The sequence below is a fragment of the Salvelinus fontinalis genome, chromosome 8, assembly GCF_029448725.1.
Source record: "Salvelinus fontinalis isolate EN_2023a chromosome 8, ASM2944872v1, whole genome shotgun sequence".
Lineage (NCBI taxonomy): Eukaryota > Metazoa > Chordata > Actinopteri > Salmoniformes > Salmonidae > Salvelinus > Salvelinus fontinalis.
In genome coordinates, this window is record NC_074672.1 from 14,419,877 (window position 1) to 14,434,530 (window position 14,654).

Consider the following 14,654-nt stretch of genomic DNA (forward strand, 5'->3'; position numbering starts at 1 on the left):
AAATTCCACAAATGAACTCTTAACAAGGCACACATGTTAATTGAAATGCATTCCAGGTGACTACCTCATGAAGCTGGTTGAGAGTGCCAAGAGTGTGCAAAGCTGTCATCAAGGCAAAGGGTGGCTATTTGAAGAATCTCAAATATATTTAGATTTGTTTAACAATTTCTTGGTTACTTCATTATATGTTATTTCATAGTTTTGATATATTCACTATAAATTTGGCCTGTTGTCCGGGCATCTGGCAGTCTCTATGGGGGTGGCACAGGGTTCAATTCTTGGGCCGACTGTTCTCTGTATACATCAATGATGTCGCTCTTGCTGCTGGTGAGTCTCTGATCCACCTCTGATCCACCTCAGATGACACCATTCTGTATACTTCTGGCCCTTCTTTGGACACTGTGTTAACAACCCTCCAGACGAGCTTCAATGCCATACAACTCTCCTTCCGAGGCCTCCAACTGCTCTTAAATGGAAGTAAAACTAAATGCATGCTCTTCAACCGATCGCTGCCTGCACCTGCCCGCCCATCCAGCATCACTACTCTGGACGGTTCTGACTTAGACTATGTGGACAACTACAAATACCTAGGTGTCCGGTTAGACTGTAAACTCTCCTTCCAGACTCGCATAAAACATCTCCAATCCAAAGTTAAATAGGAAGCCAAGTCTAGATTTTGCAACAAAGCATCTTTCACCCATGCTGCCAAACATACCCTCGTAAAACTGACCATCTTACCGATCCTCGACTTCGGCGATGTCATCTACAAATAGCTTCCAATACTCTACTCAGCAAACTGGATGCAGTCTATCACAGTGCCATCCGTTTTGTCACCAAAGCCCCATATACTACCCACCACTGCAACCTATACACTCTCGTTGGCTGGCAATCGCTTAATACTCGTCGCCAAACCCACTGGCTCCAGGTTGTCTACAAGACCCTGCTAGGTGAAGTCCCGCCTTATCTCAGCTCGCTGGTCACCATATCAGCACCCACCTGTAGCACATGTTCCAGCAGGTACAGTGGGGAGAACAAGTATTTGATAACCTGCGAAATCGGCAGTGTTTCCTACTTACAAAGCATGTAGAGGTCTGTCATTTTTATCATAGGTACACTTCAACTGTGAGAGATGGAATCTAAAACAAAAATCCAGAAAATCACATTGTATGATTTTTAAGTAATTAATTTGCATCTCACAGTTGAAGTGTACCTATGATAAAAATGACAGACCTCTACATGCTTTGTAAGTAGGAAAACCTGCAAAATCAGCAGTGTATCAAATACTTGTTCTCCCCACTGTACCTGCTGGAACGCGTGCTATAGGTGGGTGCTGCTATGGTGACCAGCGAGCTGAGATAAGGCGGGACTGTACCTAGCAGGGTCTTGTAGACGACCTGGAGCCAGTGGGTTTGGCGACGAGTATGAAGCGATTGCCAGCCAACGAGAGCATTGATCCCATTGATGCTGTTGACCCGGATCACTGGTTGCTGCAGAAAGAAGGGGGTAAGTGTAACCGGTGTGAAATGGGTAGCTAAACTCAGAAAAAAAAGAAACGTCCTCTCACTGTCAACTGCGTTTATTTTCAGCAAACTTAACGTATATATTTGTATGAACATAACAAGATTCAACAACAGACAGAAAATGAACAAGTTCCACAGACATGTGACTAACAGAAATTGAATAATGTGTCCCTGAACAAAGGAGGGGGGGGGTCAAAATCAAAAGTAACAGTCAGTATCTGGTATCTCCTCATGGACTGTACCAGATTTGCCAGTTCTTGCTGTGAGATGTTACCCCACTCTTCCACCAAGGCACCTGCAAGTTCTCGGTCATTTCTGGGGGGGGGGGGGGGGGGGGGGGGGGGCCTAGCCCTCACCCTCCGATCCAAAAGGTCCCAGGCATGCACAGAACGAGCAGTATGGCTGGTGGCATTATCATGCTGGAGGGTCTTGTTAGGATGAGCCTGCAGGAAGGGTATCACATGAGGGAGGAGGATGTCTTCCTTGTAACGCACAGCATTGAGATTGCCTGCAATGATAACAAGCTCAGTCTGATGATGCTGTGACACACCGCCCCAGAGCATGAGGGACCCTCCACCTCCAAATCGATCCCGCTCCAGAGTACAGACCTCGGTGTAACGCTCATTCCTTCGATGATAAACGCGAATCCGACCATCACCCCTGCTGAGACAAAACCGTGACTCGTCAGTGAAGAGCACTTTTTGCCAGTCCTGTCTGGTCCAGCGACGGTGGGTTTGTGCCCATAGGCGACGTTGTTGCCGGTGAGGACCTACCTTACAACAGGCCTACAAGCCCTCAGTCCAGCCTCTCTCAGCCTATTGCGGACAGTCTGAGCACTGATGGAGGGATTGTGCGTTCCTGGTGTAACTCGGGCAGTTGTTGTTGCCATCCTGTATCTGTCCCGCTGGTGCGATGTTCGGATGTACCGATCCTGTGCAGGTTTTGTTACACGTGGTCTGCCACTGCGAGGACGATCAGCTGTCCGTCCTGTCTCCATGTAGCGCTGTCTTAAGCGTCTCACAGTACGGACATTGCAATTTATTGCCCTGGCCACATCTGCAGTCCTCATGCCTCCTTGCAGGATGCCTAAGGCACGTTCACGCAGATGAGCAGGGACCCTGGCATCTTTCTTTGGGTGTTTTTCAGAGTCCATAGAAAGGCCTCTTTAGTGTCCTAAGTTTTCATAACTGTGACCTTAATTGCCTACCGTCTGTAAGCTGTTAGTGTCTTAACGACCGTTCCACAGATGCATGTTCATTAATTGTTTATGGTTCATTGAACAAGCATGTTTAAACCCTTTACAATGAAGATCTGTGGATTTTGATTAATTATCTTTGATAGACAGGGTCCTGAAAAAGGGACGTTTCTTTTTTTGCTGAATTTAGTTAGCGGTGCGTGCTAATAGCGTTTCAAATAAGTGACGTCACTCGCTCTGAGACCTTGAAGTAGGTGTTTTCCCCCGCGGATTTTGTGGAGCGATGGGTAACGATGCTTCGAGGGTGACTTGTCGATGTGTGAAGAGCGTCCCTGGTTCAAGCCCAGGTTGGGGCGAGGAGAGGGACGGAAGCAATAATGTTACAAAGTCTGATCCCATATCCTACACCTCCCCTTTACCTTTTATATGACTCTCCTGGGGAAACGGTTAGAGTCTTCAGGAATACTTATGTCTCCTTAATGTTCATCATCTGTGCAACATGAGACAGCGGATGGATTATAATTACTTACAATGTATGACATATCCTTCACATTTACTGGTGCCATCACACTGGCCAGCTAATTCAACTATTTGGGTGATGAACGGGTGTACACCGCAATAGTGTTGCAAATATAGAGTAATCTTGGGCTAGGGTTTCGATTATTTACATTGGACATACTATGGTTACACATATGGTCAACACATCTTTACCATACTATAATTTCTGCAGCCTTGAAAAGGCAGGCATCAACATGGCCGAACGAGGCTGCCAGCAATTTATAAAAATCGCTTTCTATGGGTCCAAACCTTTTTTCTATGAATACAAAAATCACTTTCTACCGTGATAACTTTTTTTCTGTGTGAGAACTTGACTTTTGGAACTGATTTGATGTAAAAAAAAAGACAAGTGACCTATGCGCTTCCAAATATGGAGTTGCAGGCTTGCCATATCTGTCATGCGTATCTCTCTCCTATGTGCAAATCTTTATGGCAGTAATTTAACTTAAAGCCCTCAATTTACAAATACATATCAAAAGGTGTTTGTGGATAGTGAATTGCATTTGTGGATTGGTAATTTACATTTTTGGGAAAGTGATTTGCATTTGTGAATACATTTAGCATGATATTGATCTCATAGTACCTGTCTTGACTGAATCAACCTGGGAAAAGCTAGTTAAACTAGCTAATGTTAGCTAATTGAGGCTGCAGTGCATGCGCTCTCATCCTAGTTACAAATAACTCCATTCAGAATATTAAGTAGCAGCCTATTGTTGTAGTCTATCCTTCTCATTTTAATTAACTTTTAATTCAGTCATTTTAATTCCATCTGCCATTGATTAGATAGTCGCATACATTTTGACACACACGGAGGCTCTCTGACTGTAGCCTATTGCCGCTTTGACGACTTATGATTGGCCAACAACAAGCGCCACGCTCCACTCTCGTGAAAAGCAAAAGCTGTACCATAAATTATAAAAAAGTCTCTCTCAACTGCAGCTGTCGCGTTTGGCTCTGTACGGGCCCTTCCAGACAAGTCAGTTAAAATGACACATACCCGAGACAGTCATATCAGATCTGACCCAGACCTGTGACATTATTTAGAATTCTGGATCCGGACCCGCTCAGGTACCAGATCGAGTCTCGGGTGTTCTGGTACCAGTGGATCTGAGAAGACCTCTACATGGGTATGCAAAATGGGGCAACTTTGAGTACCTCCATCTCCTAAATGTTTGGCATTCAGTTCCAAAAAGTAACTTTGACAACTTCTACCACAGGCAAATATGTATGGCAAGTTTTGTTTAAATAAAAGGGGTCCGGTCAAAAAGTGATTGAAATCAAATGTAACGACCCAATAGCCCCACAATCCGGGTGAGACCTGACAACAGAACAACGACAGAACAACGTAATCATTATTGGTTGCCCTCATTTTTGGTTGCCCTTTTAAAGAGCACTTTGTAAAAGAGTGTGGGATGATGGGGGAAAAATATGTGCGAGGGCTGAGGGAGAAGGAGGGGGGAATGACCTCCAGCTGTGAGAGCAGGTTTATGTCTATGACTTCATTGGTGGACATGACACATCTGGGAATGATAACACGTTCAGATGAAGCGAGGTAAAGGGCTGGTTTGCAGTGTAAAACCTTACCACCTTTGCCACAATACTTGGCAGGCAGGCTACATCAGTCATTTCATCAACATTGAATTGTTAATAAATAGTTTCATATGTTGTTTTTCATGACATTAGTGGGTGACTGTCAATGCACCTAGATGGCAATCTAAACGCATCAATTTCAACTGTCAAAACATTCTCCAGGGTTCCTCTACACAGACCTATGTTGAGGAAATGGACACACTGGTAGTCACATACTTTGGAGGCTCTGGAACAGATGGGTATCATGCAAAGATAAAGCAATAGGTTTAAACAGTCACAGTCACATACCCATGGTCAATCCATTTCTGCAGTGGAAGAAAAGAGGGTAAAAAAATAAGAAATAACAGAACAAAGCACCACAAGAACAAAAAGACGGCGCCGGAGTGGATGGCTGATGTTGTTTGTATCTTATCTTTTAACTTGTTTTTGTACATAATGTTGCTGCTACCATCTCTTATGACCAAAAATAACTTCTGGACATCAGAACAGCGATTACACACCACTAGGGTTGCACATTTTGGGGAATATTCAGAGGTGGAAACTTTCCGTTGGAATTAACAGGAATATATGGGAATAAACGGGAATATATGCTAATTAATATTAATACCATTTAAATGTATATGTTTTTTGTATTGGATATATTTACCATATCATATGGAGACAGACACATAAACCTTTTACCTTATCATAAGTAAACATAATTGCAAATGATTAAATCCTTCCAACATAAAAAAATTAATTAAACTGTAGTTACGAATTGAACTTTACTTAAATGAGTTGACTCTTCACATGGGATGATTTCACTGAACAACAAAAGGGAATATTGAATGATCCATCGCATGTCCCAAAAACATTTTCTGCAAAATGATAGTCTAGAAACTAAAGCTTTGGTTCTCTTACCCTCAGCCTTCCATGTCTTCTCCCTGGAACTCCTCAAATGTCCACCTCTTGAACATCAGACTCTGAGGCCTCATCTTCACTGTCATTTTCCAACCTTGTTGAGGATGGCTCGTTGTCAGGCTCAAAAAGCCTCAAATTTGCCCGGATAGCCACCAATTTTTCAACCCTTGTATTGGTCAGCCTGTTGCATGCTTTGGTGTGTGTGTTCCCAAACAAGGACCAGTTAGGCTCTGAGGCGGCTGATGTTGGTGGGATTTGGAGGATGATGGAGGCAACGGGGGAAAGAGCCTCAGATCCACAAAGTTCCCTTCTACCAGGTGGCTGATGAGATATGTTGGCACGACTGCCATATTGCATCTCCATCCCAAAGCCCTTGCTTGGAAGTGTACTTCGCCAGACTGCCAAGAACCTTGCCCTCATCCAGGCCAAGGTGCCGAGACACGGTAATGATGACACCATAGGCCTTGTTGATCTCTGCACCAGACAGGATGCTCCTGCCAGCATACTTGGGGTCCAACATGTACGCTGCGGCGTGTATGGACTTCAGGCAGAAGTCTTCACACTTTTTGATGTATTTCAGAACTGCAGTTTCCTCTGCTTGGAGAAACAGTGAAGTGGGCAGGGCAGTACGGATTTCTTCTCTTACATCTGCAAGCAGTCTGAACATCAGACAGGATGGCATTGTCTCCCTCAATCCGTGCAATGGCTACTGCTATAGGTTTCAGGAGTTTCAGGCTGCTTACCACTCTCTCCCAAAATATCATATCAGCAGACTGTGATAAGGACATTTCTTGGAGAGACTCCTTCCCCTCCAGAAGATGATGACAACACCACCCCCATGGGTGTTGCTGGGCAGCTTCAATGTGGTGCTCTTATTCTTCTCACTTTGCTTGGTGAGTTAGATTGCTGCTATAACTTGATGGCCCTTCACATACCTAACCATTTCCTTCACTCTCTTGTAGAGTGTATCCATTATTTTCAGTTCCATGATGTCATTGAGGAGCAGATTCAATGCATGAGCAGCACAGCCAATTAGTGTGATGTGAGGGTAGAACTCCTCCACTTTAGACCAAGCAACCTTCATGTTCGCAGTATTGTCTGTCACCAGTGCAAATACCTTCTGTGGTCCAAGGTCATTGATGACTGCCTTCAGCTCATCTGCAATGTCTGTTGTCCCTTGTGTCTGTGCTCTTGTAGAATACTGGTTGATGGGTGGAGATGATGTAGTTAATTATTCTTTGCCCACGAACATTCGACCACCCATCAGAGATGATTGCAATAGTCTGCTTTCTCTATGATTTGCTTGATCTTCACTTGAACTCTGTTGAACTCTGCATCCAGCAAATGAGTAGATAAAGCATGTCTGGTTGGAGGGGTGTATGCTAGGTGAAGAACATTCAGAAATCTCTTCCAATACACATTTCCAGTGAGCATCAGAGGTGAACCAGTTGCATACACAGCTCGAGCAAGACATTTATCAGCATTTCTCTGACTACGTTCCTCCATTGAGTTAAAAAAAAATCTGATTCCAGGAGGACCATGAGCTGTTGCTATCGATAAGGTGTCTGATTCATAATTTTCACCTCGAATAGAAGTAGAGGGATTTTGTCAGAGGTTGCTTGTTGTGAGCGCTGAGGGAACTTTATGCACTTGGCCAGATGATTCTGCATCTTTGTTGCATTCTTCACATATGATTTGGCACAGTATTTGCAAATGTACACAGCTTTTCCTTCTACATTAGCTGCAGTGAAATGTCTCCACACATCAGATAGTGCCCGTGGCATTTTCCTGTAAAGATTAGAAAACAAAATGGTAAAAAAATAAATATACAATTCCATGTACAGATACATAGTTGAGCAGTTCGATTAAATAACTCCTTTGTAAGATGAATGTTTTAAAATGAAACATGTATGGAAATAGGTGAATTAACACTCAGTTAGCAGGCTCAAACAAGCTAAAACCCACATGGTAGCAAAGACTAACTAGCAGAAATTGTTAAGTTAGAAATTATTTAAACACTTTTCTGTAGGGTACTATTTACTAGTTAACAAAAAAATAATGTCATAGCAAATATATTCATCCCACTCAGTATTGTAATCAGAACTTACCAGAAAGCATGTAGTCCTTGGCTCAGACAGTATAGTAGTGTGGGCTCAATAGCATCTCATTAGTGTGCAAGATCTTGAGAATCACCTGTACATGTGATGGAAGAATACACTGTGCTTGCAGAGGGTTGCAATTCCATTGAATTGGGGATAGTTTAACCAGAATATGCCACAAGACCAAGAATTGTCTTGTGTATACCACAAAAAAAGGTTCACTGTTATAAGCTAACTTTTTTGATGAATTTAAGCAAAATAGCCAGTAGCACTGAAACATGCATGAGAGCATCAGCTCTTCCGGATGATCACGCTCTCCGCAGCCGACGTGAGTAAGACCTTTAAACAGGTTAACATTCACAAGGCCGCAATAACAGACGGATTACCAGGACGTGTACTCCAAGCATGCACTGACCAACTGGCAAGTGTCTTCACTGACATTTTCAACCTCTCCCTGTCAGAGTCTGTAATACCAACATGTTTCAAGCAGACCACCATAGTCCCTGTGCCCAAGAACACTAAGGTAACCTGCCTAAATGACTACCAACCCCAACCCCTCACACTCACATCTGTAGCCATGAGGTGCTTTGAAAGGCTGGTCATGGCTCACATCAACACCATTATCCCATAAACCCTAGACCCACTACAATTTACATACCGCCCCAACAGATCCACAGATGATGCAATATTTATTGAACTCCACACTGCCCTTTCACACCTGGACAAAAGGAACACCTATGTGAGAATGCTATTCATTGACTACAGCTCAGCGTTCAACACCATAGTGCCCTCAAAGCTCATCACTAAGCTAAGGACCCTGGGACTAAACACCTCCCTCTGCAACTGGATCCTGGACTTCCTGACGGGCCACCCCCAGGTGGTAAGGGTAGGTAACAACACACCCGCCACGCTGATCCTCAACACGGGGGCTCCTCAGGGGTGCGTGCTCAGTCCCCTCCTGTACTCCCTGTTCACTCATGACTGCACGGCCAGGCACAACTCCAAGACCATAATTAAGTTTGCCGATGACACAACGGTGGTAAGCCTGGGGCCTCTTGGGTGGCGCAGTGGTCTAGGGCACTTCATCGCAGCGCTAGCTGTGCCACCAGAGACTCTGGGTTCGCGCCCAGGCTCTGTCGCAGCCGGCTGCGACCGGGAGATCCGTGGGGCGACGCACAATTGGCCTAGCGTCGTCCGGGTTAGGGAGGGTTTGGCCGGTAGGGATATCCTTGTCTCATCGCGCACCAGCGATTCCTGTGGCGGGCCGGGCGCAGCGCTAACCAAGGTCGCAAGGTGCACCGTGTTTACTCCGACACATTGGTGCGGCTGGCTTCCGGGTTGGATGCGCGCTGTGTTAAGAAGCAGTGTGGCTTGGTTGGGTTGTGTTTCGGAGGACGCATGGCTTTCGACCTTCGTCTCTCCCGAGCCCGTACGGGAGTTGTAGCGATGAGACAAGATAGTAACTACTAACAATTGGATACCACGAAATTGAGGAGAAAAAAAGAAGGTAAAATAAAAATAATAAATTTAAAGTGGTAAGCCTGATCAGACAACGACGAGACAGCCTAAGGAGGAGGTCAGAGACCTGGCCGTGTGGTGCCAGGACAACAACCTCTCCCTCAACGTGATCAAGACATTGTGGACTACAGGAAAAGGAGGACCGAACACGGCCCCATTCTCATCGACTGGGCCGCAGTGGAGCAGGTTGAGACAGTTCCTTGGTGTCGACATCACCAACAAACTAACAAGGTCCAAGCACACCAAGACAGTCGTGAAGAGGGCATGACAAAACCTATTCCCACTCTATTCCCCCTCTGAGGAACTATTTGGCATGGGTCCTCAGATCCTCAAAAGGTTTTGCAGCTGCACCATCGAGAGTATCCTGACGGGTTGCATCATTGCCTGGTATAGCAACTGCTCAGCCACCGACTGCAAGGCACTACAGAGGGTAGTGCGTACGGCCCAGTACATCACCGGGGCCAAGCTTCCTGCCATCCAGGACCTCTATACCAGACGGTGTCAGAGGCAGGCCCTAAAAATTGTCGAAGACTCCAGCCACCCTAGTCATAGACTGTTCTCTTTGCTACCACATGGCAAGCGGTACCTGAGCGCCAAGTCTAGGTCCAAGAGGCTTCCAAACAGCTTCTACCCCCAAGCCATAAGCCTCCTGAACATCTAACCAAATGGCTTCCCAGACTATTTGCATTGCCCCCCCCCCCCTCCACGCTGCTGCTACTCTCTGTTATTATCTATGCATTGTCACTTTAATAACTCTACCTACATGTACATATTACCTCGACTAACCGGTGCCCCCGCACATTGACTCTGCACAGGTACCCCTTGTATGTAGCCTCCCTATTGTTATTTTACTGCTGTTCTTAAAATTGTTACTTTTATTTCTTATATATTTGTGTTGCCATTTTTTAAAACTGCATTGTTGGTTGAAGGCTTGTAAGTAAGTATTTCACTATAAGGTCTACTACACCTGTTGTATTCGGAGCATGTGACAAATAAAATGTGATTTGAAGACCAGAGAGAGCAGCAGGAAGTATCAGGAAAGTAAAAGGAGGAGAATAAAAAGGAAATCACTGGAGAAAAAGTAGAACAATAGACATACACGCATTCAAAGGAGGATCTTGAAACCAGAACGAGCCAATTGCCAGTGACCCCCAAACACACCAGACAAAGGAGACCAGACATCTGCTCCCAGATTACACCAGACAGTGTGTTTAAAAACAAGCTTAAAGGCCCAGTGCAGTCAAAACGTAATTTTCCGGTGTTTGATTTACACTCACTGGACAGTTTATTAGGTACACCCATCTAGTATTGGGTCGGACAACCCTTTGCCTCCAGAACAGCCTGAATCGTCGAGGCATGGATTCTACAAGGTGTCGGAAACATTCCACAGGGATGTTAGTCCATGCTGACGCGATGGCATCACACAGTTGCTGCAGATGGTACATTCATGCCGCGAACAGCCCTTTCCATCTCATCCCAAACTTGCTCTATTTGGTTTGGTACTTAATTGACATCCAAAAATGATTTGATATTGAGATAAAACGTTTGCATTGCTGCCAGCATACTAGTAGATAATGCTAGTTAGTTTTGCGAGCCAATGCTATCTCTACCTCCCTTCATACTTAATGCAGAGACATACTAAATGTATCCATGAATTCATCGGACTCTGGGCAAGTAGATAAATGGATTCAATGCCAAAATCCCTAAGTATCCCTTTAAGTCCCATGGCGTGGAACCAGTGGAGGCTGCTGAGGGGAGGACGGCTCATAATAATGGCCAGAACCGAGCAAATGGAATGGCATCAAAAACAAGGAAACAATGTCTTTGATACCATTCCAACAATTTCCCTCCAGCCGTTACCCTCGAGCCCATCCTCCACAATTAAGGTGCCACCAACCTCCTGTGCGTGGAACACTGACTTAACATCCCAATGTCCCCTCTAGGCGCTACATCGTACACTAACACCACACACTGACTTAACATCCCAATGTCCCCTCTAGGCGCTACATCGTACACTAACACCACACACTGACTTAACATCCCAATGTCCCCTCTAGGCGCTACATCGTAGACTAACACCACACACTGTTGGTGACTTCACTTGTCAAGCAAACTACATTCAATCGCACACACAGGTATCATAATTATGCCACTTCGTCCATAATATTGTTTAGCCTGTATACATTCATAATTCTATTCATATATATCCATGTAAATTTCTTGTTGCACTTGTCCACAGAGCAACCAGACAAGACATCTGGTACCAGATTAGACCAGTGTGTTTAAATGCTGAGGCTTAAGACCTGGAACACGGACGGTTGAGACAACCGATTAGGCTACTCAACTTTCAAACCCAGTCACCGTCAAATACTGGCTGTACATCCTATAGGACGAAAGGCGTACAAGAGGGCATTAGGAAAAAGAAGAATACTTGCATTGCAGTACTGTAATAATCAGCTTTTTGCAGAATTGTATAAATGAAAGAATATCTAGTAGACTTTGAAGTCATGAATGATTTCCAATGCAAACGTAACCTGCTCGCTCTGACGTGTGCTTGGGAGAAGGTGTGCTGGCAGGCCAAAACAAACATTTTGGGAAAATGCAATCAATAATATTAGAGAGAGATCTACAAACAGGTGAATCTAATTCCTCTTCTTTCAACAGCACTGTTTCCCAGTAGACTATCATCGTGGGTGATGTCAAGTCATCTTTAGCTCAAATCTAAGACCAAAATACTTCTGCCATCAGCCACCAACTGTGATGATTCCCTCTGGTCATTTGCCAAGGAAAGGCATCAACTTGGGGATGTGTTGGCTACTTGCCTCAGTAAACTGGTGCTGGTCAACTCAAAACTGAACTGTGTCAAGCAAAGACTTGGTGCCCTGGGTTCAAAGTTACAAGGTGTTCTTGTTTACCTAGGCTAAACCTACTTTGACTTTCTTGGCCAAAGCTCTATCAGAGTCTGGTCAAATTAATGTATTCTCAGACCAACTAAACAGCATCCATACTCTGTAAGCACTAGTCATATTTACTAGGGATATAATCTGTAAACGCACATATTTTACATCAATTATAATTAACATAAAAACACGCTAATGGAGAACTCCTGACCAGTGCACGGAAATAATTCCACAAGGGAATAGCCTAGACGACTGTGAAAAATATCCAAGTGCATCTCAAATGGGCATAGCAGGCAAGGCCATCCTTTAACATCAAATAATTTGAGTACATGCATGAAACATCGAAGGATAATACATGTGATTATGAATGATTTATTTAAGAGCTTAGAGAAACGTGACTGAATATAGGATCTACTTACTGAGTCGTAGTCGGAGACCAAGCCAACTCCTTTGAGGTGACTTGTGCTGTAGAACTGAATTCATGGTCCACTTGCTTGGAACCATTTAGGTCCTATTCTTGGTTCTTATGCTGAAAATCCCCCAATATCAATGGTTGGTCATCTTCGTGTCTATTCTCAATGAATGGTGGTAGATTCCGATGGTCTTGTCTTGAAGTTTGAATCTAACTTGAATGTGCCATTTTATCACTCTCCGTTTCGCCTAGGTGGCATCATATTTATGATCGCTCCCGTAAACCACATAATATTGTTCTATATTGGAACGCTCCCCGTGCTCGACGTTATTTGTAGATCAGTTTGAGAGCAAACATCCTGTTAAAAAACAATCCATTGAAATAATAATCCAACCTTTCGTGACTAACTAACCTGTCACACGATTGGCTGACTGGTGCAGAATATGTCTCATTCAGTAATAAACACCGCCTAATAAAAGGTCAATTCTCCAATATGGCAAATAGGACGCCGCTTTTTTTGTTTACTCCGCTATGCAGCAGTAACCTGTTGCTTCACAAAAAGCATTATCTTCGTCGTCCAGGTCCGAAATATCATATTTGCCCAATCATCACCGTAGCGTTAGTCCCTCCCTCTCACCCGCTCTCGATACACTTTGTTTTAATCGCCGGTTATTGCATGGGTGAAGCACGCGGGCTTCTCTGTTGCAATTTTGGCCACTGACTTCTTCGTTGCTTTCGGCAAAGCACATTAAAGTCGGAAACATAATTCCCCGCCAAGTATCGTCGTCTGTCCCTCCACTTTACAACCATTAAAAGCCTTTTCCATTCATTCAGGCTACCTTCTTTTCTTTCCCTTTACAAGTTGGCATTATGTTGCAGCTAGGGGCGCCATAGTATGGAAGCCCATTATACTATCTCAAAATGTAAAGGTACTAAATCGATTTTTTTTTATACATAGGTGAAAATGTCGAGATACTAAGTCGACATCTTTTAGATACGGTTGAGTCAAAATTAGCAGAAACGAACAAAACATGTTTTTTTATAGTATACCATAATTATAGGAAATGTTTCTTCATTTGTAACTTTGTGCTGTGATTTCAGAGGTGGCACCACAAGTCCCAGAGTTGGGGAGAGAGTTGTTTTCCTGGTGCCCAGAGTTTTTCATGATCTGGTGACATTTAATAACCAACCTATATAAAATAAACCAGCTGTAAAACAGTTGTTTATGGGCTATGATGATTTGTTCTAATCAGGTCATATGTATAAAACAAATTTATCAAATCAAAGTTTGTAGAGTCACAAGCTTGACGTAGTCATTGCGAGATCGGAATATGGGATCAAATACTAAACTTTTGACCAAATGTAATACACTATAAGTGAAATGCTTACTTACTTACAAGCCCTCAACCAACAATGCAGTTTTAAGAAAATACAAAAAAAGTAAGAAATAAGAATAGCAAATAATTAATTAAAGAGCAGCAGTAAATAACAATAGCGGGGCAATATACAAGGGGTTCTGGTACAGAGTCAATGTGCGGGGGCACCAGTGTCGAGGTAATTGAGGTAATATGTACATGTAGGTATAGTTATTAAAGTGACAATGCATAGATAATAATAGAGAGTAGCAGCAGTGTGGAAGGGGGGGGGGGGGGCAATGCAAATAGTCTGGGTAGCCATTTGATTAGATGTTCAGGAGTCTTATGGCTTGGGGGTAGAAGCTGTTTAGAAGCCTCTTGGACCTAGACTTGGTGCTCCCGTACCGCTTGCCGTGCGGTAGCAGAGTGAACAGTCTATGACTAGGATGGCTGGAGTCTTTGACAATTTTTAGGGCCTTCCTCTGACACCGCCTGGTATAGAGGTCCTGGATGGTAGGAAGCTTAGCCCCGGTGATGTACTGGGCCGTACGCACTACCCTCTGTAGTGCCTTGCAGTCGGAGGCTGAGCAGTTGCCATACCAGGCAG

General features: G+C 44.1%; 1 protein-coding gene across 4 annotated transcripts in view; it reads right to left on the reverse strand.

Annotated features, from left to right (window-relative positions):
- LOC129860651 (pleckstrin homology domain-containing family G member 5-like) overlaps window positions 1–13,516 on the reverse strand; it is a 77,077-nt gene extending 63,561 nt beyond the window's left edge. For 2 of the 4 annotated variants that reach the window (XM_055931258.1, XM_055931256.1), the window contains exon 1: window positions 12,700–13,514. In XM_055931258.1, the coding sequence (XP_055787233.1) occupies window positions 12,700–12,784 (85 nt within the window). In that variant the 5' untranslated portion in view covers window positions 12,785–13,514. Of the gene's footprint in view, window positions 1–12,699 lie in introns of all 4 variants that reach the window. The other 2 variants (XM_055931257.1, XM_055931261.1) reach the window with 2 other exon arrangements.
- Between the last annotated feature and the right edge of the window lie 1,138 nt (window positions 13,517–14,654).